At 44.1% G+C, this 25,516-nt stretch overlaps 1 protein-coding gene across 1 annotated transcript; it reads left to right on the top strand.

Moving 5' to 3' along the window:
- Positions 1 to 8,145: 8,145 nt before the first annotated feature.
- SLC26A3 (solute carrier family 26 member 3) lies at positions 8,146 to 25,177 on the top strand. The gene is made up of 20 exons (XM_010301928.2): positions 8,146 to 8,333; positions 9,135 to 9,274; positions 9,387 to 9,497; positions 9,588 to 9,745; positions 10,426 to 10,590; positions 11,297 to 11,449; positions 12,225 to 12,307; positions 13,611 to 13,758; positions 13,889 to 14,002; positions 14,114 to 14,191; positions 14,643 to 14,738; positions 15,724 to 15,830; positions 16,095 to 16,164; positions 16,253 to 16,345; positions 20,274 to 20,369; positions 21,013 to 21,246; positions 22,969 to 23,023; positions 23,532 to 23,677; positions 24,464 to 24,529; positions 25,154 to 25,177. Exons 1-20 carry the CDS (start codon positions 8,203 to 8,205, stop codon positions 25,175 to 25,177), a joined length of 2,268 nt encoding a protein of 755 aa, XP_010300230.2. The 5' UTR covers positions 8,146 to 8,202.
- The last annotated feature ends 339 nt before the right edge of the window (positions 25,178 to 25,516 follow it).

Genomic DNA, 25,516 nt, shown 5'->3' with positions numbered 1-25,516 from the left:
CAATGCCTGGGGGAACACAGGATGTTTTTACGCTCTCATGTGGCTGAAAACCCCTTGCAACTGGGTGTCCCAAAAGCATCTCTTGGAGCAGGTGTCCCTGGAGCCAGCGGGAAGGAGCTGAGGGTGGAGAGGCAAGGCTGAGCCTCTGCTCCAGCACAGCACAAGCAAGGCTATCTACGCCTCTGCTTTATTTTCAGGTATCTGAACACTCATTGCTCTGTGTCAAACATAATTCCATGCGCATGTAGCAGTATCTGTACCAAAGGACAGAGCACATCGGGCTGTGACGCTGCAGATTCCTTGACTCACCCATCCCAGGCAGGAGAAGTTCTGCAGGGCTCTGTGATTGTGCATCCTCCCATCGCCTGGCTACGTCTCAAATAATGTGCGTGCAGTCACAGTGTGAAATACAGTTAAATGCTGAATCAACAAGTCTAATCTAGTTGGTTGCCTCTGATGTGAGATATGTCTTAAGAAATTAATTTGCTTTATGAAATCAAAAGAGACAGACAGCTTTAAATAAAAACAAAGGACCTACTTCTGCCTTAAGCAAAATATGCAAAGTTCATAAGAGAGAAATAACATTAACATTGGATTAAAATATGACACTTTTGTCTTGAAGAATGAAGTCCAGTTTTTAATGTTGGCAGAGGGGGATGACAAAACTCTCCCTGCTCTGAAAAGCAATGTGCAGGATTTTGTGTTTGTGCTTTTTACGGTGTAATGCCATCATGTAAACACCCATCATCCAGGCCAAGATTGTTGACTTTCAGGGCACAATCACTCTTAAGTACGTAATAAAAGGGAATTAAATTACATAAGTGTAATAAAAGAAGTGTGAATAAAAAATGAGATGTGTGTGAATATGCCACCAATCCTTCTATTGGAAATTTCCAGCTCCTCTGCACAATACAGTGACGTAACAGCACAAGGTGCTCCTACTTATTGTGTGCTCTATACAAAGGAGCCATAACCTTCAATGACCCTTACTGTAGCAGGGTCTTATCTCTTCCTGAGTCACTAAGCAAAATTCAGACCCTCTTTTTCTACAAGTCTTGATAAATCTGAGCAATCCAGAAATATCTTTGTAATGGACCTGACCCTCTCCTGCTGCCCAACCTCACTGCCCTTTCCAAACTTATGTTGACTGCCTGACACTTGCTTCTTAAGTAAACTTACTCATCCTTAACTAAACTTAGCCCCATATTATGCATCACCACTGAATTTGACCCAGTAGCACGGCTGATTTGATTTGTGCCTCAGGACACTAGGAAGAGAAACTTGCTGTAAAGAAAACAAGGTGCTAGAGAGTATAAGAAGCTTGAAGTGAAATGACGTTATGCTTCCTTCTGGGGTCAGTGTCCTGAGTCTGAGAGTACTCAGTGACACCTCTGCTTTCTGCGAAGACCTCTCAGGGCCATCCAGTTTTCCTTTTCTTTCTTGGAGGTCCCCAGTGAGGGCTTCAAATCTTCCTGAGGGTGCCATCCACAGGCTGTGGTCCCTGTCCTTCCTCCAAAACGGGAGCAAGGAACTGGCACCCATCCACTGTGCATGCCCAAACTGACTATCACACTTACTGCTGAGCAAAATATATTTCTTTTACCCACTGAGCTGCCCAAGTAGAGCAGAGTGTCATATTTGAAAGGGTTGGAAAAAATTGAGTTTGGGGTGTTTTGCATTAGAAGCATCACTGCAGATGGTATTGTGAGCTATATTTTGCTTGAAGGTTTTGGGCAGAACCTGGCAGCAGGGTGACAAGTTGGGCAGCAGAAGACAGGATGTGGCCAGAAAGCTACACATGAGAACAGAAGCTTTATACAGCACGTGGTGAAGGAAAACATTGGGAAACACTAGAAATCGGCATGGCCTGATGCTGTTATCCACATTCTCAGCCAGCTAATCTCTCAGTATCGATACTGGTGTTTATTTAACACTAAAGACGTGGAGCTCTTCACAAGACAAGTAAAAAGCATCTCCGGCAGAACTGTCGTCGTCTTTGTGAAAAATAGCTTCTCTCTGCAGTTGTAAGGCACTCAGACAATTTGTTACTGCTTTATCTCCCTCCAGCCACTTGTTCTCCCTGCCTATCCCGGCCAGGGTGGGAGGCAGCATACATGAAGCCCTTCAGAGAGCTCAGGTCACTGAGTGGCTTTCAAGAGCCGTGGGTGGTTTTCAGCTCCCATGAAAACAAGAGGAAGCTGAAGGCACTTGAGACTTGGCAAGGGATCAGGCTGTGACTGATTTACAGCACTGAACTCTCTGCATTTCTGGGGCCATCTAAGAGATAGAGCAATGAGAAATTGTTATTTCTTCCTCCTCTGCTCTGCCTTGGCAGAAAAGGCCACACTTTCCAAGTTGGTTACGGAGTTTCACTGGAATTTAAGCACCTGATGTCAAGACATCAGGCCTTTGCACAGCTGAACTTCTGCAGTGTGGGTCAGAGGCAACCTGCCCGCTGTATGACCCTTGCGCATGAAACCTCTTCTGCACAAAACCTCTTCTGCACCACCAGGAGAAAATCATGTTCTTAACATTACTGTTGCAAACACAAAGGCCAAAGTGTTTCTTTCCTTCGTCACTCCATATAGCACCTTATTGCTTCAGTGAATTCGTGGAAATAATCCAAGAGTAAAGCACTTACAGGTGGACATGAAGAAGCCAAGGACAATACTCTACTGACTTCATTAGAGCCAAGCGTCCCTCTTACATTTAAATCTAGTTCCAAAAGAGCTGTCCTACTGTTTTACGCTACAGCTTCTCATGACGTATCCCAAACACAAAGACTTAAGAATACATTCAACACTTCAAAGGGATTTTAAAGCACTTCTATGACCGTACCTGCACTTTGGAAAGGAGGGAGGCCAAAAGCCATTTAATTGTTTTGAGTTGTTCTACACCTTTTTAAATGTTTGTTGTTTTAATGGTACAAGTAATTTCTGTGTTAGTTTTACAAACTGCAGCAAATCCCTTAAGCCTAACAGCAGTTACCAAAAACAAGAGTTTGCTGTCACAGAGGAGGTATTCTTGACAGTTTAGGAAGTGATCTGTCATCCTTACTGACTAGGGGAGGTTGGTTAGATGTGTAGCACCAGCTTTCAAAAGGAAAGAAATCCTGATTGAATGGAATAACAGAGTTTGCACCTCTCAGGGATAGGTATTGGGGTCTGTCTCACTCCATTATTTTTTGGTTTAATCATTGACTGAAATACGTGCAAACCATCTGAGAGCAGAACATCAGGTTCCTCTTGCCTCTTCTCCTCCTAGATTCATGTGTGTGACTGTCCCTCTGGAGTATTCAGGGTGCCTTCCCTCACGCCATGCCCTTTCACCATATGAGGAAAACTCTTTCTTCAGGGGCAGGGTCTGTGATTTCAAAGCCCCTAAGGCTAAGGCAAACCAGCCCAGAGGAGTGCCCTAAAGAGCCTGGCACCCCATGACCTTCCTGATGCCATGGATATCAATAGCTGAAGTGTTTCTAGGTGTTCATGGTGGCATGACCTAAGGAAAGGGTCCTAAGGATGGTTTTCATCACAGAACTTTGATGTTATGGTGTCCTCAGCACCTCAGCACTGAGGGTTTGCTGGCCTCCTGAACCCAGGCACCTGCTACCAAAGCTGCAGCCTGAGGCGTCAAAACGTTATTTCAGCTATCGCCTTAGGTGGTTTTAAGTATCTCAGGGAAACGTTTACAAAGGCTCACTTTGGCCTAGGGAAGCTGATTTTCCTCAGTTCCTCTATAGGCAGTGGAAGGGAGCAGGATTCTGCAGGACAACCCAACCCACCTACACCACGCTCTTGCCCCAACACTTGGCTGCACATATGGCCTGCACCTTTCCACCGGCTGTCACAGGATGCTGCAGCGTCAGCTCCACCAAGTCACAGCTGGCTATTGGAATTCCCTGCAGAGACTAGTTTTGGCAATGATCTGAGCGTACAGGGATTGCTTCTGGAAAGACAACGTAGGGTCCCTTAAAGGTGCTTGGGAGGAAGATTCACAGTGGCACACCTTGCTCAGAGCTGGCATGCCCAGCAGCCCCATCTCCCTTATCACTGGCTCATGCTGCTTCAGAAATGAAGGGAACCATAGCTGAGCTCTGATCACCACTTTGCACTATGCTCAACAGAAAGCTGGCAGATGCACAGCACAGGATTGCAACAGACAGCCCTTCTTATTCATCTCTATTTTCCCATATTAGTCTCTGCAGACCAATCAAAAACAGTTCACCAAAGTTAAGCAATATCACAGAGAACTTTAAGAAATTACTCTTATCATCCCTCCTGAGGATAGGCTCAATGGTCAAGGCCACAGTGAAATCTTCCTTTTGTTGTAAAAGTTAACCGAAGTTAGTTATTAAAGTGCTGCCAGTATTTAGGGAGGATCTGAAATGAAGAATAGCACAAGATACCTGCACTGCCTCTGAAAATGTCAAGGATATCTTTTTCCATAAAATCTTGGTGTGGTTTCTTCTGAAGAGCTTCCTGGAAGACACATCAGGTACAATTTTGACTTGCCAATCTGGATATGGGATATGTGAAGTAATGCTTATAAATGAAATGCTTCTAGCCATGTGCTGTATTGCTTGTAAAATTTAAAAGGTTGTCTCATGGAATTTGTTTGTATTTTTCAAATGTTTATATTGCAGAGAAATAGAGTTTGTGAGTGTGTATACACAGACTGAAAAGTGTTAATATTTAATTATTCAGTTAAAGTTATCAGATTTTTGTGTTCTTAGTCAATATTTAGGATAAATTAATAAAGGGAAAAAAGTATCCCTTTGCTAATCCTCTCAACAAAATGACACACATCAAGATATTCGTTACCAAAGGCTCACAAATGTGAGGGATTAGCAGTGGTGTTGGAGGTTTTTATGTGTGAGAGATGGTGATGCTGTTATTTGCTGGCCATGAGAACAGGCTCAGAGGCCATATGGAATAAAACTGAACCAGAACGTTATCTCTGGGGTTTCAGTTCAGACCTAGTCTTGGTCAATAGCGAGTGAAAGCTGTTACCACTTGTAGATGTGTGATGTAAGCTTGGTCTGTGCTCCTGTTTCTCATGGGTGGGTGGACACATTATAGAAGTCATCAGACAAATTGCACTAATTTGTCATGTCCCACAAGGAGTCCAAGGACTTAATGATGGGAGCACTCTGGAAAGGCAGTGTGGGTTACTGGAGTATGGACCTCTCTTTTAGGGGATTTGTGGAGGATGTTAGCCTTCACTATGCTGGCACTCATCACAATATCCCCATTTTCTTTAAAACATCCAAAATAAGTAATGATGCTGTCAGCTGAAGAAAATTCCCTATGCAGAGGGCATCCTATCTTTCTAAACATATATGGGAAGAAAATGAGACGGAGCAAGAGGAAGGCAGTTCTGACTGAAGTCATGTAGCTGATAGCCGCCGATAGAGCCCACGGAAGAGGGAACCAGATGAGAAAACCTCAATTAGCAGGGGACTTGCTGCACTGGTCATCTAGCTGCACCAAGATGCTGCAGCATTCGGTCTCATGTATCTGCCAAGAAACAGGTTGAAGGCACATTCCACCACACTTCAGGTGCTCAGGCTGGCTTGGTTAAACTTGAGTAAATCCACCTGGCACTGCAGTCTTTAAAACAGACTCGTGCTCACATGGTTCAGCTTGATGAGACCCTTAGGGTGAAGATCCAGGTCCCTTTCTGCAGCTCTAAAACATCAACCTAACGCTAACTTGGAGGACAGTCAGTAAACTGGGGTTCCTAGGAGGAAGGAAAAAACACATGCAAAATACTTACACCTTCAACAAGACCAGCACTAACAAACCAAAGGAGATTTGGAGAGTTGTAAAGAGGCATATTGTACGTTCACTGAGATTGGGGCAATAAATTTGGTCTGAGGGAAGAAGAAAGGCAGGGCAAGGGGCAGGAGTGACAACTATTCACAAAAGATACAGCAGCTGCAGCACTGGGGAAAATCGGAAAGAGCAACCCACGCATTTATTTTATTTTTATGGCTTATGAACATTTCAAAGGGTACAAATAGTACATCTTGTGCCCTACAGTGTAATGAACAAAACTATTCAACAGGACATTCAGCAATATTCCTCTCTGTGACATGAAATCTAGAAGACTGATAAGCAGACCAGGAAACAGAGCAATTCTAAAATATTTGATGGATAAAACTTCATCCTGCAAATCCATGTACACCGAGACTTACCAGAGAAAGAACACAATTAACCCATTTTTTCATTTAAAATTCATCAGCCTCAGGTTTGGAGCCTTGATCCCAACAGAGGGAGGGACAGTAGTGTGCAATTATAGGAATGGAGTATGTTTTTAATTGACTTTGGATCAGGGTCTTGAATGAGCTTAGATTTTGAGTCTGTTAGAATAATTACCTGCCAGTTTTTGGAAAATATTACAGATCTAATTTTTTAATGCTAAAACAGATAGTAGAAATGTTTAACCCATTGCCAAAATTGTGAATCCTATGTTGAAAAACGGTATATCAACAATAACATCATATCTAAGAGGTTCATCTGACATTACACATCCATGAATTCATCTGACTTCTACACATCCATGAATTTCCCCAGAATGAACTAGGAGAAAACCAAAATGAAATCACTTGAAATAGGTCAATAAAGGGCCCTGAGCTAGCAAAGTCTCAGGATGGGATTCACATTTTAATGCCAAAATTGTCATAGATATAAAGCTTTCCATCTGTTCATAACTATGCAAACTGCTTTGTGCAACTTGTGCGACAGGCAGCCTGGTCTAGTGGAGGGTGTCCCTGCCTATGGCAGGGGTGTTGGAACTAGATGATCTTTGAGGTCCCTTCCAACCCAAACCATTCTATGATTCTATGATTCTATGAAAATCTGTCCTGCGATATCTCCAAATACTGAGTGCATACATATCTGAAGGCTACTTCAGTGGAAGTCAAGCCATAGACCCGGGCAAGGAACTAGTGTTGGTTAGGCATCTGTCATGAGACCACCAACAAGTACCAAGCTACCAAGGAGCATTTGTGCTGGGGGAAAGCAAACCAAGAAAAATGCTGTATTATCAATGTCACAAAATACTTTTTGCTTCCTACAGTACATCTTTGAGTCAAAAGAAAATAGAATAGGATAGAGTAGATTAGTTTCAGTTGGAAGGGTCCTACAATGATCATCTAGTTCAAGTGCAGCTACCTAGAGGCAAGTTCCATGGCTCCTGTCTAGGACTGTATCAAATATTTAATGGTGGCTGCAGCAGAGAGAAATGTTTTTAGATAGTACATTTATTTAGGTGAGTTTAATGTGGGAAGAATATGAGGCATAGAGAGAAACGTAACAGCACAGTGGGCAGCACAGTGATGGCATGAGGTAATTGCTGCAAAATACCCAGTGGCGTCAACTGAAACAAATCTTGAATTTTCTCACGCGTAATGCAGGCTGCAGGGGTCATTTCTGGAGTGACCAAGGACAGGTTCTATTCAGCGTAAACATGCAAATGTGTGTTGGGACAAGGCAGAAAACAGTATTTAGGTCAGACGTTGCGACAACTCTTCGTGAGCATGAAACAGAGAAGAAGCAGTCCAGACAATCTGTGGAAATAAATCTTACAAATAACTTAACAAGCAGCAATACCGTGGTTTTTTGCTACTGAGTCTAACCTCCTCATCACACAGACCCAAGCCAGAAGATTCAGCCCTGTCTCCGAGTCCAAGAGAGGATGTCTGAGCCCTGCCTTGGCTCTGCCTTTCCCCTCACATGTCGGTGGGTTTCAGTGAGCTCCCAGCTCTCCCAGTGGTGCCACAGGGAGAAACTGCTTGGGATCTGCTTGTTTGCTCTTTAATAACTTAGTCTCCCTTAGGAGACGCACCTTTCGGCTGCAGTCAGCTGACTCAGAGATAAATGAACTCAAAATCCATCTTGTCCATTTTTTGGCTGCATCTTTAGAAAGAAATACTTCATGCTCCAGCGAAACACTGCCCTGCAGTGGGAAGAGGAGGAGGGCAAGAGATCACCTTGACAAAGTGAAGCAGGTGTCTCAACAATCTCTCTTTTGATCTTTAAAGGTGGTAACGCTCAGTTTGGAGTTCACTCATCTATGTTACAGCTACCCACCCCACAGTACATAAGGAGCTAACCCTGTTCTTCATTTCAGGTTTTTTAGTGACTAAGGCCAGAGAGAAGTACACACGAGTCGCCATCCTTGCCTGACATTTCAGGAGAAATGGTTGAACTTGTGGGCAACCACTATATTGTAGCCAGAGCTGTGTACTCAGAGAATTCGTTCAATGAAGAGCATGTGAAATTGCACAGATACCATAAAACCTTCTGGAATCACCTGAAACTATATTTTCGGTAAGGACATTTATTTATTTTTTTTTAAATATGGATCTAAGAAACAGCCCAAACTGTCACTCTCAGACAGCATGAACTCCATCCTGACAACTTCTATCTCAGATTCCAACAGCACAAACAAAAACTCATTAACCAAATGCAATGTTAGAGTTTTATCTGCTGTTACCCTTAAAATTCTCTCTACAGTTGTATCCCAGGCAGCTTCTCCTTGCCTGGCCACTTGGCAGCACAGACTCTGGGGAGACCTTATCGCGGCCTTTCAGTACTAAAAGGAGGCTTATAAGAAAGATGGGGACAGACTTTTTAGTAGGGCCCGTAGCAATAGGACAAGGGGTCGTGGTTTTAAACCAAAGGAGGGCAGATTCAGTCTATGTATAAGGAAGAAATTTTTTATGACGAGGGTGGTGAGGCATTGGAACAGATTGCCCAGAGAAGTGGTAGATGCCCTATTCCTGGAAGTGTTCAAGGCCATGTTGGACAGGGCTCTCAGCAACCTGATCTAGTGGAAGATGTCCCTGCTCACTGCAGGGGGGGTTCGACTAGATGACCTTTAAAGGTCCCTTCCAACCCAAACCACTCTATGCTTATATGATTCTATGAAAATTTTGGTTGGAAGGGACCTCTGGAGGCCACTGGGTCCTCCTTGAAGCACAGCTGGCAGAGGAGTTTGATCAGGGCTATGTCTGGGTGAGATTTGGACCTCTGGCAGCCTGAACCTGAATCCTTCCCCCTCTCCAAAGACAGTCTGTGACTCAGCCAAGCTGTTCACCGACAGACCTCTGTCCTCTTGTGTCTTTACAGCTGCTCCCCACAAAGGGTGAAAAAAATTGCCTTGGGTTTGTTTCCCATTGTCTCATGGCTGCCAGCGTACCGCTTCAGGGAGTGGATCCTGAGTGACATCGTCTCTGGCATCAATACGGGGCTTGTGGCTGTCCTGCAAGGTACCACCATGAAATGTGTGGTCTGACACAGCCTGCTAGGCCAGGTGCAAAGGGACTGTGAGCTTCAGCCTGTAACACACATGTCACTTTCCCCGTGCCTCTGTCCTTACAGGTCTCGCCTTTGCTTTGCTGGTGAATGTCCCCCCTGGTTATGGACTCTATGCAGCATTTTTCCCTGTCCTGGTCTATTTTATCTTTGGCACATCCAGACATATCTCAGTGGGTAAGCTCAGGCACACCAACCACCTTCCTCACTGCTGAAGAAGTACATGTTGTCCCTTCAGGTCTCTAACGAACACCTTGTGCTGCTCAGGTCCCTTCCCCGTCCTGAGCCTGATGGTCGGAGGAGCCGTCGTCAGGCTGGTCCCTGATGAGAGTGATGGAAATGTCACTTCCCTGAATATGTCAGCAATAAATGAAGAGAGGGTGATGGTGGCTGCATCTGTAACCTTCCTTTCTGGGGTTTTTCAGGTTGGTAAACATACATGTGTGCACCTGTGCACGTCTATATGCACGTATATGAATAGATGGGTGGTGGACTGACCTTCCTCTTTGGTTTCTGCTGGTGTAGTCACCAAAGTAATTATCTTCCCCTTCCCATGTAACTGACCTTGGCTCACTGATGCACCCCACCTACAGCAAAAACCAACCTGCTGGATAGAAAAAAGTAGTTGTGAGATTAATGTGAATGATGCAGACACACCAAGGGGAATAAAAGCTCTGGCTCATAATAGTTCAGTATTTGGATTTGTCTTTTCGAAACAACCCAATTTCTCCTTACTTCCTAATATAGAATTCCTACAGTTCCTTCCTTCCTAACATATTAATATGTTTGTGCTTCATGAAACACTGGTACCATGTGAAAATATGGGCACTGAAAACCCTAAGATTAAGGAGGTTTATTTTAGCTATAAAATAATAAAAAAAAAAAGGTTTTAACTGCTCTAGCAATTACTCTTACTACTCTTACGCTCCCTGTTGCTAAGTCTCAACTTTTATTGCAAGTCTGGTAACAGTATATTCTTTAATCCCTGGATATATGGGATTAAGTGAAAATCTCTGTTTCCATTAAATATGGTTCTCTTTTTGTTGCAGAGAGTGCTTAAAAGCATGAATGAATCCCACTGACATATTGTCATTTTGTATTTCAGTTGCTTCTGGGAATTGTCCAGTTTGGATTCATCGTTATTTATCTATCACACTCATTAATCAGTGGTTTCACAACTGCTGCAGCTATCCATGTTGTGGTATCTCAGCTGAAATTCATGCTTCAACTACCTGTCCCTGGATTTAATAAACCATTTGGCATCATCTATGTAAGTGCTAAGGGTTAATTATTTGCTAATGCAGTTGCAACCTGCGATGTATATCTGTGTATCACAAGGCAGTAAAAAACAGAACTCAGCACAAAAACAGCCAAGCAGAAGGAAACACAAGAGACAAATGTAAAAGAGATGTGTTATTACTATATGACCGATCTTTAAATTTATTACCAAACACCGAGTTACACCCCGTTGAGCTAACTAGATAATATTGTCTATTGTGTGTTGGCATATTTTAATTAAGCATTCAACTTTGCCTCAAGCATTTAATTATTCATTTTGACTGGACTGATATTATATATTTAATTTGGATATAACTCTGTGGGGGCTGTTGAATGGGAAAGGAAGAAGGAGAAGGACAGGAAGGGAGGAGCGGAGAGAGGCACCTGCTCAGTAATCTCGTAATTGCTCACGTTTCCTATCGCGTGGGTGCGTGTTGCTCCGACCCTCCCTCAGGGGGACGCCAGGAGGAGAGCGTCGACAGCCAGTGGAAAGGGTCTTTGACAGATGCTTTTGTCATTCGGATGATGCACATGCACATTCACTGGGGCTTGCAATCAACATCATGCCACAGGGAATAAATCCCAACTGCAGTAATCCTCAGGGCAATTCAGATACAGGCTCTTCTGGAAGGGTTACTGCTACTGTGCCAGGGCACTGCTATTTTGAAACCACCACATGTTTCTTCCTGGTTTTGCAGACTCTGGAGAGCATTTTCAGCCAGATCACAAAAACAAACATTGCTGACCTTGTCACATCCCTTATTGTCTTGCTTATCGTGTTTGTGGTGAAAGAAGTGAACGATCGATACAAAGCGAAGTTACCAACTCCCATCCCGATTGAACTCCTTGTGGTAATAGTCACTTCTTTTGGATGTTGCAATTGCTCCATCACTATAGTGAGATGGGAAGCAGAGTTTTAACTATTTCCTCTCCTGTTTTGCATTAAATGATGGGTTAATGTTTTACCTATAAGGAAAAATTGACAACATTCATGAGCTATTGTGAGATGTTTTACCTCTACTTAGCTGTTCTTAACTGAATACATCTGTAGTGAGTAAGATGTTATAAACTATGATTTTTTCCCCTGGATGAAATTGGTTCTGACACCAGCCAGCTGCAGTCCCACAGCTGGGGCCCCACTGCACCACACCTGCAAGCAGCCACTGGTCCTGGCCATCCGTGGCCAAGCACAAAACAGTTTTGCCCTCCAGCAGCAGAGACTTTTGCCCCCCTCCCCCCCCCCAGCAGCAGTGGGGTAGGGGAAGCCTCACACGGGCAGCAAGCTCCCAAGTCCTGGAGGATGTTGCTACAGATGCAGGTGGTGCCTGTTTTCCCCCAGAGTTATTACAGCACCTTGTTAGAAAACAACATTGAGTGGGATGTTCTCTGTTATTAATGAGATATTCTGATACATTCTCTGTGTGATTTATGAACGTAAAGCCATACCTGTAAGGTGGTTCAGGAATTACACCTGACCAGCAAAGGGATGTGCAGACTTGGGGCATAATTCTGCTGCTGGTGATGAGACTGGAGGGCGTGTGGGAGAGGGAAAGAAATGGGTTTTAATAGTTTTTTCATACTGTTACTTGAATGTGCCTAATGGAGGTGGGGTTTATTATCTTTCAGACAGTCTTAGCAGCACTGATATCCTATTTTGTTAACTTTGAAGAAAAATTTAATGTAGCTGTCGTCGGAACACTAGAGGAAGGGTAAGTGATTTGCTTAAAATTTACCAACAGCAAAATGTTCTCTCAAGTTTGTCAGTGCTAAATTAGTTCAGCTCTGCCTTTTGATTAAAATAATCTACTTCATCTTCTTTTGGTAGGTAAATAAACATTTGGCTCTCTACAAAATGAAGACACACTTTCAATAGGTAAAAGTTACTCACTAGAGCACATCTCCTATGCAACAAAGAATGCACTGTAACATGAAATAATTGCATGCTTCATTTTCTAAAAGACAGCTGTTGAGCAGGAGGTTGATGTTTGGCCCTTATACTGAGCTGCTCACTTCTCAACCCCTCCATTTCCCTTGAAGTACACACACCACTAGCAGTCCTGGGAAGCCACCAGCACACTGCACAGTTCTCCTGCCTGGTCCCCCGCAACCAGCCACCAGCATCTCCCCAGGCATGATTATCCTCCGGAGGCCTCAACGTCTGCTCCTCTACAAGTATATCCATATAGAGAGTATATATCCACATATAGAGTATATATCTATAGAGAGAGTACATCCAGCTATGCCAGAATTTTGGTGTAAAGAATTAATAGGCACACATTAAATTAAAAAGAGGGAGGAAGACATTTACTAGAACAGGAGACTGCAGCCATTTACTCATCCAGGCACTCCCGATTGCCTCTTATAGCCCCAGGGGTGTTAGTGGATGAAGCTTGCAGAAGAACAGCTATTTCTGCTCAAGAGTCTCCATTCTTCAGATTTCAGGTCATTGGAGAGGGGAAAAAAAAAAAAAAAAGCCCAGAGAGGAATTCTCCCTAGGATCTGCAAAAGCCCCTGATCGAAGGAGCAGGAAATGGTAAAGCTAAAGCATCTAGCAGAAAGCCTGAGAGACTAGTCAATACTACCTGACCTAGTATTTATTTAGCTATCTAAAGTGCTTCAATGAATTACGCAGGGATTTATTTTTTTTTGTCACAATTAAGTAAAATCTTTCTGTGTGCAAATTTCCTGTGCAAGGGCCCCTGCGCCGTGCCAGATCTGACATCCATGTGCAACTAGAAGGCAAAACTGTGCATGGACCTCAGACAAAATAAGCTGTGGCTGGTCCTGGCCAAGGAAATGAGAACCTGCTGAGTCACAAGCTGAGCAAAGTGTGGATAAACAGAGTCCCTGTTCCGATCAAGGATTCCCCAAAGTTTTACAGGGTTCAGATCCACAATTCTGTGTCGCATCTCTCCAAAGTGCTCAGTATAAGCTGGGCACTGCCTTGCTCACTTTCTTGACACCTTGTCTCCTTAGGCATATCCTTAATGAGTAGATTTTTCTGTCTTTCAGATTTCAAGCACCTGTTGCACCTAATATAAGTGTCCTCCAAAAGTGTATTGGCGACAGTATTTCCATCGCAATCGTTGGGTTCGCAGTAGCCTTCTCCGTGGCCAAAGTGTATTCCATCAAGCATGACTACCCAGTAGACAGCAACCAGGTAGGTGAATAACACTGAAATCAGTACAATGCATTTGTCAATGGGAAATAATTCATTTTAGAACTGCTTTGCGTTGTGAATAACTTTCATGAACTAGCTTTTAAGAACAATCTCTTTTGTTTTATTTCAGGAACTGATTGCTTTTGGGCTGGGTAACATAGTTGGTGGATCGTTCAAAGGATTTGCTTCCAGCACCTCTCTGTCAAGATCAGGTGTGCAGGAGAGCTCGGGAGGCAAAACACAGGTATAGAAAACAGATCATGATGGCGTTTAATGCAAGAAAGCTCTCTTTTTTCCTGGATGACCATAATGACCTTTGGGCACTTATTCATGGTGGAATTGTTCTCTCATGCAGATTGCTGGTATTATCTCAGCTGTCATCGTCTTGACTGTGATCTTGGCCATTGGGTTTCTCCTGGAGCCATTACAGAAGGTATTCACTGGTTTCACCTCGCGTTTCCTCCTGCTGGCCAAAGACAGGGCTGCTCTAGGAGTCACTGGGAACCTTCAAAGACTTCAGTGTGAGCCAAACAGGGTTTCGCAAAGCTTGCTTCTTCTTCCTAGATCATGATAGAGAGGACCACTACATCTGGTCCCTCAGAGGGAATGCAAGTGCCCAAACACCAAACATCAGAGCACCAGCTTTTAGGTGCCACAAATACGTGGGATGTGCAGCCTCTAGTCAGACACCTGTGCTGCACCATGGTTAGGGAGGTCCCAGTGCGACGCACAGGGCATCACTAGTTGCAGCAGTGACACAATGTGAGGAGCTGCCTGGCCTTTCAGCTGCACTTTGGCCCTATTTGTATCATCTTTTAAGTCTTATGTTCAATATTTTCTTTGCTTGCTTTAAAATTCAACATGGATTTCGGTCTTTTTAACAGTCAGTCCTTGCATCTTTGGCTCTTGGCAACTTGAAAGGAATGCTCATGCAGTTCAAGGAAGTAGGCGTCTTATGGAGAAAGGACAAGTATGACTGTGTAAGTTGAGTCCCACAAACATTCAGGAATTAAGCGCTCTGGCAAGCCCACCTACTATGCAAATTTGCTTACAGGTTATATTTATGTTTATACCTGCGTTACTTCAGTAAATGGACAGTACAGTAGTGGCATGCCTTTTTTTACTTTTATACCTCTCACTTGTGTTTTCCATTTTGTCCCACCTATTTTGAGTTAATTCTCTCTCCTAACTTCACTTTCATCCATTTCATCAAAATCTATTAAAATACAGTTCATTATATAAAGTCAAATATAGAGGCAGTTACAGAAAATGTCTCAATACCCAGGGCATCGGCTACACATTCAGGGACACTTTCTCGCACTCACACACCACATTAGGTGGAGGTTACACAGCAAAAAACAGTGAAGACTATGGCTTGAAGGGTTTACTCCAAATGGTAAAGTTTGCTGCTGGAGGGCAGGACTGCTTACCTCTGACACTCAGAAAATTTAGGCTCTTGGCTTCCTCATCAGCCAATTCCTTGTGCTCCCATATGGTTCCAGGCCTCAGTTTTCCCAGCTGCCAGTTATTGACCACATGAAAATGCTTTGAGATCCATGGTTAAAAATACTCAGTATTATTTAGTCATCTGTGCTTATCAGTCAAGTACATTCACAGCACCTACATTTGCCTGTTTTGATGTCCAAAGCACGTTTACAACTCTCAGCTTTACCAGGCTCCTGATTTACTTGTAACTTGCCTTTCTGCTGTGTTTTGATTGAGCATTTAGTGAACCACCTATAGAAGATCCACACCTCTATTATTCTCAGCCTTTATTGTATAGAAATTGTCATCCCTAGAAACACTCCTTGGTGAGTCTGGCCCTATTTTACAAGAAAAAAACCCCACAACTAGAAAACATGAAAACCCTCACCAAAGGTGTGTGGACAACCTGCTCCCACCCTGGGCTCACGACCCAGGTCCTTGGCGCACTCGTAACTGCTGCCATCCCCTTGCTCGTTACAGGTTATATGGGTGGTGACTTTCTTAGCTGCTGTTTTTCTCGGCCTGGATATTGGGCTAGCAACCGCCGTGGCGTTCCAGCTGCTGACCGTGGTGATCCGCTCCCAGATGTGAGTACTTGTTGGACACGATGAAAAGATATCTCAGGGCCTCCTGTTATAAATTAATTCCCCCTGTACTGAGAAGGCCAACAGCCCCATGCCTTGGTCTGTCCAGCAAGCATGTATGGAAAAATCATTTGCAGGTGTAAACCCTTGGATGTGGGTCCCGCTTCAGTCTGAAGAACTGGAGCTGACGTTGCTTTCTCTGACCCTTCCCTCCCGCCAGGTTTTGGTATGAGGTATAAATAATTGCATGTGTGTGTTTGTTCACAGTCCAAGCTGCACCGTTTTGGCTAACGTTGGGAGAAGTAACATCTACAGGAACAGGAAGGATTACACTGATGTAAGAAATGTCACATTTCTATTATTATCTGCTGCATTTGTGTTTCTGTAGCAGATGTCCTTGCTGACACTTTTCCTTCTTTGTACAGATCTATGAGCCAGAGGGAGTGAAGATTTTCAGGTGCTCATCTCCTATCTTCTTTGCTAATATTGAATACTTCAGAGAGAAACTCATTACTGCTGTAAGTGTCTGGGGCTATAATCCTGAACATATGAATTGCATGATACATTAATGTGAATATGATTTCCCAGTAATTACTACATGTGAAGTCAGACCACAGCTCAAAGATTAATTTTTCATTAATTATTCAAATATTGTTGCCACTACTGTGATGCCACATGTATGTACACATCTCTGAGAAAAAGAACAGCCTGACTAGTGCTAAACTTACAACATAACAATGTATATACATATTTCAAGTCCTTTAGAAGAAGGTAGTGCAAACATAGAGAATATAAAGGGACATTATTCTATTTCATTAACATCTATATTATTTACACCAAATAAATGCTAGTTTACTCATCTTACCCCAAAGAACTTAACCTCAACAGTCAGAAGAAAAGCTGAACGAAAGTACACTGTCAAAGAGGTCTTAATTTCTTCCATGACAAACTGGACAAAGGGAGCTGGTCTTTCTGTAACCAACATGGAGAACCAGGACCACACTGCCAGAGAGGCTTGCCATCCCCAGACTGAACCGAACTTGCAAAACAAAGGAGATGTTGTAGTGGGTGTCTACTACCAATCGCCCAGCCAGGATGTAAGCACTGATGAGTTATTCTATAGGCAATTAGGAGAAATTCCAGGATTGGTAGCCCTTGTCCTTATAGCAGATTTCAACTCTTATCTTTCATCTCTGTCTGATGCCCAGACATCAACTTGGAATATCATAATGCTGTGATGAGCAAGTCTTGGAAATTCTTGAAGTTTGTAGGAGATGATAACTTCTTGTCACAGGTACTCCATAAGCCAGCTAGGAAAGGTAGCCTCCTAGACTTGCTATTTGTGAATAGAGAAGGACTCATGGGGGATGTGATGGTAGGTGGCTGTGTTGGCTACAGTGATCATAAAATTGTTGAGTTTAAAATTTTCAGTGTAAGAAAAAAGGACAGCAGAGTTGCTACCCTGGACTCAGGAGAGCAAATTTTAAGCTATTCAGGGAGCTATTTAGTGGAGTACCCTGGGAATCTGCTTTTGACGGCTTAGGAGTCCACAAGTGCTGGTCAGTCTTTAAGATCTACCTTTTAGAAGCACAGGAGTAGGCAATTCCACTGTATCATAAGTCAAGCAAATGGTGCAGAAGACCAGCTTGGCTGAACAGGGAACTCCTCATGGAGCTCAGGAGGAAAAAGAAATTGTATGATCTCTGGAAGCAAGGTCAGGCTTCGCAGGAAGATTACAGAGCTGTAGTTCATATATTCAGGGAGAAGACACAAAAGGCCAAAGCTCAATTAGAGTTGAAACTGGCCAGCATTGTTTCAGATAACAAGAAGGGCTTTTTTAAGTATACTAATAGCAAGAGGAGGTCTAAAGAAAACATTGACCTGATACTTGTTGAAGATGGTCATCTGACATAGGGATGAAGAAAAAGCAGAGGCATTCAATACAGTTTTTGCCCCAGTCTTTAATAATACCGATAGACCTTGGGCTGCCTGGTCCCCTGAATCAGAGGACCACAAGTGTGGGAACAGTGACGTTCCATTTTTGGACATTGAATTTGTAAAGGACTAGCTATATCAGCTCAATGTTCACAAGACCATGGGACCTGATGAGATTCATCCCAGAATACTGAAGGAACTAGCAGATGTTATGGCAGGATACTTCAAGGTCATCTACCAAAATCCTTGGGAGTCTGGGGAGGTCCCTGCTGACTAGAAGCTAGCCAATGTTATTTCAATTTACAAAAAGGACATGAGGGAAGACCCAGGGAACTACAGACCTGTTAATCTAACCTCACTTCCTGGAAAAATTATGGAGAAGATTATACTGGGTACTACTGAAAGGCTTTTAAAAATTAATGCAATCTTCAGGCACAGTCAACATGGATTCACAAACAGATGGTCTTGTTTAACTAATTCTATATCCTTCTATGATAAGGTCACCTGCCTGGTAGATGAAGGGAAAGTGGCAGATGTAGTTTTTCTGGATTTTAGTAAAGTTTTTGACACTGTCCCTCACAGCATCCCTCTGGAAAAGTTGTCCAGCTGTGGGATGAGCAAGGACACGGTGCACTTGGTGAAAAACTGGCTGAAGGGCAGAGCTCAAAGGGTTGTGAATGGGGCTACATCTGGCTGGCAATTGGCTACCAGTGGTATTCCTCTGTGTTCATTCAGTTCTAGGGCCATTTCTGTTCAATATGTTTATCAATGATCTGGATGCAGGAGTTGAATTCACCATTAGCAACTTTGCTGATGATACCAAACTGGGAGGTGATGTTGACGCTCCTGAGGGATGAGAGGCCTTGCAGTGGGATCTGGATAGATTGGAGGAGTGGGCAATGGTTAAAGGGATGAAATTTAACTAGTCCAAATGCCAGATCCTGCACCTAGGACAGAGTAACGCTGGCATAAGTATAAATTGGAATAGGAGTGGCTGGAGAGCAGCCCTGCAGAAAGGGATCTGGGGGTGCCAGTCGACAGCAGCTCAGTATGAGTCAGCAGTGTGCCCTGGCAGCCATGAGGGCAAACCAGTTCCTGGGTGCATCAAATACTGCATAACCAACCGATCAGAAGAGGTGATTATCCCAATGTATTCAGCGTTGGTGCAGCCTCACCTGGAGTGCTGTGCGCAGTTCTGGGCCCCACAGTTTAAAAAGAATGTGAAAGTCCTTGAATGCATCCAGAGGAGGGCAACAAAGGTGATGAAAGGGCTGGAAGGAATGCCCTATGAGGAGTGGCTAAGGACTCTTGGCTTGTCTAGTTTGGAGGAAAGAAGGCTGAGGGACGACCTACAGCCTCCTGAGGAGGGGAAGGGGAGAGGGAGGTGCTGATCTCTTCTCCCTGGTATCCAGCGACAGGACTTGTGGGAGTGGTTCAAAGCTGTGCCAGAGGAGGTTCAGACTGGACTTTAGGAAGCATTTCTTTACCGAGAGGGTGGTCAAACACTGGAACAGGCTCCTAGAGAGGTGGTTGATGCTCCAAGCCCGTCAGTGTTTAAGAGGCATTTGGACAATGCCCTTAATAACAAGCTTTAACTTTTGGTCAGCCCTGAGTTGGTCAGGCAGTTGGACTAGATGATTGGTGCAGGTCCCTTCCAACTGAAATAGTCTATTTTAGTCTAAGGCAAACTCTTGCACCTATAACTTCCCCTTCCTGGTGCTCTTAGGAGGGAATTGATAAGCAGTACCTACCCTGAACATTGGTAATGAGAAGTTCATTCTTCACATGAGGGACTGAAACTGGCAGAGCAACCAGGGAATCCAGCACGTTTGGGTCTCCACATGCTTGGCTTTCACCTCAGAAGACCTGAAGGGATTTTTCTGTGAGTGCAGAGAAACACAGGCATTTCTAACACCTTTCTCCTACACCCACTAGATAGATGAGGCAGAAGACTTGCAGGAATTTAGTATTTTTGTAACCCTTACTAGCCTAATTTACCTGTAATCTAATTTTGCTAAAACCATCTAAGAGGTTCAAGAGATATATGCAGCCATTATGATCAACTTTGTTTTTCTTCAACAAGAAAATAAACCCATGTGTATAGGACCCACGCTGCAGTCAGGTGGCACAGAGCAAATACAACCTGTGAGCTCTCTAATCTCAGTCACCTGAGTGGCCATCTCATAACGAAGATAAGTAGGACAAGCTCTGGTCTAGCCAGCACTGCACCAGCCTGCTGGAGTTACTGGCCTGTGCTACGGCATTGTCACTGCTATAGTGCTGTCCTAAAGCTAGCACCGATGGGCCTGCCTGGTTTGCAGTCATACCTGTAGACATCTTTCCAACCAAGAAAAAGGGCCCTTGTTCGAATCGATGAAAAGTGGTAGGCAACATCAAGTGCAAACTATGCTTATCATGGCTGAAAAAAAAAAATCTGCACGAGATGCTGTATCCTTCCTCTGGTGTCACCGGGGTGGTTTTTTTTAATTATTCAAAGTGCTGTTTCTGCAGGTTGGCTTCAACCCACTGAGAGTCCTGAGGAAACGCAATAAAGCTCTGAGGAAGATCAGAAAGATGCTGAAGAAAGGAGAGCTACAAGTGACACCCGTATGTATGGCAACTCTACCCAGGAGGGGTTAAGCAACCAGCTCCCTGGCTTGACATGGCAGAGAAGTGCCTCACAGGCTCCTGTCCTAATTAGATATGCTGTTCCCCAAGTTGCCACTTCATTACATAAACAAATCTCAAAAACAAGACTTTTAATGGTGCTCTCAGCTAGACACCTACAGCTTTACCATGGGCAGAGCTTGTATGTGTCCACTGGAGCTTTCTTTGGCATCAAATGGCAGGATCAGATCCCACAGATGCTATGTTCATGCTGCATTAATGGTAGGATAAAGCTGGTTTTCTCCCAGCCCAAATCCTGTATGTTTTTTGTTGACTTGTTCCAAAATTACTGAATCAAAGCGTAACTGACCATTGACTTCAGGGAACAATAAAAAGCCATTATTAACTGATTATGATAATAATTAAATGATTGATGAGATGAAAGTCAACATATCCAAACTCCTCCAGACAAGGGAGAGACAGAACTTTTTCTAGTGTAAAGTGCAAGTGGGTCATGCTCCTTCTCTTGCGTACATCAGCTTTGCATTGCCACCACTCGCATCCTTGCGAGTAAGATGCACTACTACCCTAGCTGGGTCTTAAAAAGAAGTATTAATTATGTCACTTTTATCTGTCAACACAGAAAGGCTTGATTTGCCTGGCTAACCATACACACGAGTCAGACGAAGAATTAGATAACAACCGGATAGAGGAACTGGACCAGCCCACCAACATGACAGACTTGTCCATTCTGATCAACTGGGGCACTGACCTTCCCCCTGGCATCACTGTGCCCCAGGTCAACATCCACAGCATCATTCTGGATTTCTCAGCAGTGTCCTTCCTCGATTTTTCTGCTATGAGAGTCCTCCAAAAGGTAATTGTAATTTAGAAGACAGACAGTGATCATATGAAAGAAAAACATACGAATGTAGTTACACTTGAGAGATGAGGGAAGGGATGGCATCCAGACCTTGACAGACTTGAGGACTGGGCCAATGTGAACTTCATGAAGTTCAACAAGGCCAAGTGCAAGGTCCTGCACATGGGTTGAGGCAATGGGGATTGAATGGATTGAAAGGAGCCCTGAAGAGAAGGACTTGAGGATACTGGTGGATGAAAAATTGGACGTGAGGCAGCAATGTATGCTCACAGCCCAGAAAGCCAATTGTACCCTGGGCTGCATCAAAAGAAGCGTGACCAGCAAGTTGAGGGAGGTGATTCTCCCCCTCTGCTCCACTCTAATGAGACCCCACCTGGAGTACTGCATCCCACTCGGGGCCCTCCAACGTAAGAAGGACATGGAGCTCTTGGAGCAAGTCCAGAGGGCCAAAAAAATGATCAGAGGGCTGAAGCACCTCTCCTCTGCCAAAAGGCTTGAGAGAGTTGGGGTTGTTTAGCCTGGAGAAGAGAAGGCTGTGGGAAGACCTTATTATGGCCTTTCCTCACTTAAAGGGAGCTTATAAGAAAAATGGAGACAGACTTATTACCAAGGACTGTAAGGCAATGGGTTTAAACTGAAAGAGGGTAGATTTAGATGAGATATATATGTGATTTTATTCTGTGTTTCTACCTTGCTTCTTAAAGGTATTCCAACATGGACTGGAAAGTCAGTGACAATCTTTGAGTTTATGTGAATTTTAATCATAGAATCATGGAATGATTTGGGTTGGAAGGGACCTCAAAGATCATCTAGTTCCAACTCCCCTGCCATGGGCAGGGACACCCTCCACTAGCCCAGGTTGCCCAAAGCCCCATCCAACCTGGCCTTGAACACTTCCAGGGAGGGGGCATCCACAGCTTCTCTGGGCAACCTGTTCCAGTGCCTCACCACTCTCATAGTTAAGCATTTCTTCCTTATGTCTAATCTAAATCTACCCTCTTTCAGTTTAAATGTACATTTTAAAATGTACATTTTCCAGAGAAAATGTTTAGGAAATTGATTAAATAATCAACCTAAATTTTCGTGGAATTAGAGTGTTAGCTCTGGCACCCTTTCTTCACCTGGTAAGGTTTTGGGATGCTTTACAGAAATGTATATATAAAATATGGCTTTAAATGGCAGGCTGGGAGTTGGAGCATTGGAGTTTCATTTCTGCTCCTGTTCTTGCTTCCCAGGATGACCTTGAACAAAGCAAGAACATTTTCAAACAGCAGTAGCTAAAGTTAACTATCTAGAGCCACATAGGGTGTGTAAATCTATTTCCATAGGAACTAAACACCTGCCATGTCAGTGAGAACTGTAGTTTTGCTCAAATTCCCAGTTATAAAAATCTCCCCAGGAGCTTTTGGAGTCTTAGTTTCATCATGTGTCAAGTAGGTACAATAAAGCCATACAATTTATGACAGAATCTTTTTCACTGTAGGCTAAATGTATATAATACTGCCCCTTTTCTAAAGGATCGGTCATGCCTATCTGCAGCCATGTGAACAGACCATCCAGCCTCTAGGTGCAGTAGAGTTTGCGTTTAGAGCTGCTTACCATCAGAGATCCTAAATATCTTAAAGTGGTTTGTATATTTGCTATGGCTAATCACCGTAACAGCTGTTATCTGCAAAAATAGCAGTAGCTAATTAGTGCCTCTTTCTGGTTTAACAGACTTTGAAAGAATTTGTCCGGATCAACATTGATGTTTACATTGCAGGGGCACATGGTGAGTACTTCCGTTTCCATCAGCATCACAATGGATGCCTCGTCCCACTGACTTCCCCATCCATCACCAAGCACAGCTGCCAAGGATCACCCCAGTTTTACCTTCCAGTCTTGGATAGCAAACAGATCTAGCTGAGCAGAGGCATCATCCCTCCCGTGCTGTCCCCAGCAGGCTGGGACCACGCACAACAGCTTATTTTGCCTACGGCTGCCGCTGTCCTGTACAGCTCTGGGCTGCGAGACCCCCTATTGGGCAGCCTGGGTTGGGCATCGAACAAGAAACGGGGCTCAAATTCCCTTCTGCCTGGCACTGAGCGGCGCAGTGCTGATGGGCACTTACATCCCACCCTCTCCACATCCGTAAAGAGGAACCCATCTGCTCTAACAAATAAAACAGTGCAGTACACCAGCAATTCCTGTGTTCGCCCAGTAGACATGCTCAGGGTACGCTGTTTCTTCATTATCAAGGCCTGCAGGTCACTCTGTGCTTTGATTTTGTTCCCCTACAGAGGGCTTCCTAGACAAACTGGAGAGATGTGCATTTTTTGACGAGGAGATCAAGCCATCCATGTTTTTCCTCACAGTTCATGATGCAGTTTTACACATTTTGCTGAAGAAGGACATAGCCTGCTCCCCCAAATCAAAGCTCGCTGAGGTAACACTACAGTATTCATCTTGCATTAACTTAGTGCCTTCACATTACTCACAGGCATCCAGTAGTGCCCTGCATAGCTAGCCATGTGTCCTACACCATCTCTATATTAAAAAAATTAATAATTGAATTTCAGCTGGTCTCCAATAAATTTGGACAGTAAGAGTGGTCCCTGGAACAGGTTCCTGCCAAACTGCTAGTGAAAGGAGTGAACAACTCCCACTGGAGACTGGCCTGGCCGTGGACTTCACTTGAAGCCACCTCCTTGCGAAAAGCATGATGTGGGGCGAAATCCCGGCCCACTCATCGGCGTCCTCTGTCGTCACCTATCCAGCGGGTTATTGCTGCTTATGCCACAGTGGCTCTTGCAAAGCAGACTTGATGCTGCTTGTATGTCAGCTTCCCAGGCTTGTCTGCCTTCAAAAGGAGTGCTAAAGTAGTGCAGATCTACTACTACAGCCAAATTTAGTGTTGGCCTTTCTGGGAATGTTCTTAAATCATGAGCGAGAAAGGATCCTGCATATGTTAAATCTGTTTAGAAGTACCAAACCCAGAATGATAGTCACCTGGAAACTGTTTAATTCCACTTAGCTGAACTGGCCCAGCTCTTCTGCACTGACCTGGAGACTGCTGGGGGGCATGACAGGCTGACAAGTGAGAGCTTCCTTCCTTCTAGGTCAACTTCCCAAGCATGTTCCAGAGATTTAAAAGCAATACCTTCTTCAATGTGAAAAAGGAAAAAAAGAAACAAACCATTTCCTAACGCACAACTTCTTGTGTTCACTGCAGGAGAAGGGTAGCAGCAAGGACTATATCATCACCTTCAGCAACGGACTGCGCAGCCGGGAGGGCACGGTAAGACACCTGTCTCCAGTAGCAGCACTCCAACCATAGGAAACACAGTCCCAAAAGCTGCTCACGGGAACTGTGAGGTCAGATAACAAAAGCATCTTCATCTCTGAACTCTTGGGTCAGCCCAGGGCAGAGAGTGTCCAGAGAGCTCATTATTGGGATTTGACTTAAGGCAAAGCCTTAGAGGAGTAAGAGGCACAGGGCTCGGCTCACCAGCCTTGTCTTGCACACTGAGAGTCTGCAGAGAGAAGGCGGGCGAAGGCCACCTCACCAGGCTCTCCTCTGGTCTCCTCCTCGCCTGCCCACCACCGTTTTCCCCCGCCGAACTTATTGGTAGCATGTCTGCATGGCAGAGACATCAGCATTAGTCCCATTTTCCTAAACGTCACAGGCAGAAGGGGAGCTCGGGGACAAGGACAAGAAGGGGACACACGCAGCCTTTCGTCATGGACTTAAAGAGAAGGGCAGCATCCAGCACATGGCAGCTCCATAAGAAAAATTGTCAGACCACAGTCTTCCCACACAAACGCTTCAGAGGAGCAAATTTTTACCTATCACTCACCAGAGGGCACCTGCCCTGGCTATTCCTTACAGAGGGTGACATTTATTCCCTTTTATTCCCCACAGATTCCAACAGAAACAAAATTTTAGATTTAATTTTCTAAATATAATATCCCCCAGCAACACAACATCACTTACAGAGGATGAATGCGGATGCAGTGATGAGCATGAAGATGGAAGGATACTTTCATGTACCTTAAGAAAGATTTGCTATACATGGTTATGTTCCAGGTTTTGGAATGGTCTTGTTAGTCTTTATGTGTCTCTGTATATATACATGTATTTATTTGCATACATGTACATACATGGAGGCAAAAAATCATACAGATTTCCTTATTTCATACCTTCCTGACAACCTACTCACACAGTTGAAGCAGCAGGTATTGTTAACCCTACTTGCATATACTTGTACGTATATCTATATTATTC

The sequence above is a fragment of the Balearica regulorum genome, chromosome 1 (assembly GCF_011004875.1).
Source record: "Balearica regulorum gibbericeps isolate bBalReg1 chromosome 1, bBalReg1.pri, whole genome shotgun sequence".
NCBI lineage: Eukaryota > Metazoa > Chordata > Aves > Gruiformes > Gruidae > Balearica > Balearica regulorum.
The sequence above is the reverse complement of the archived record's forward strand: the minus strand, read 5'-3'. Positions and strand labels throughout refer to the sequence as shown.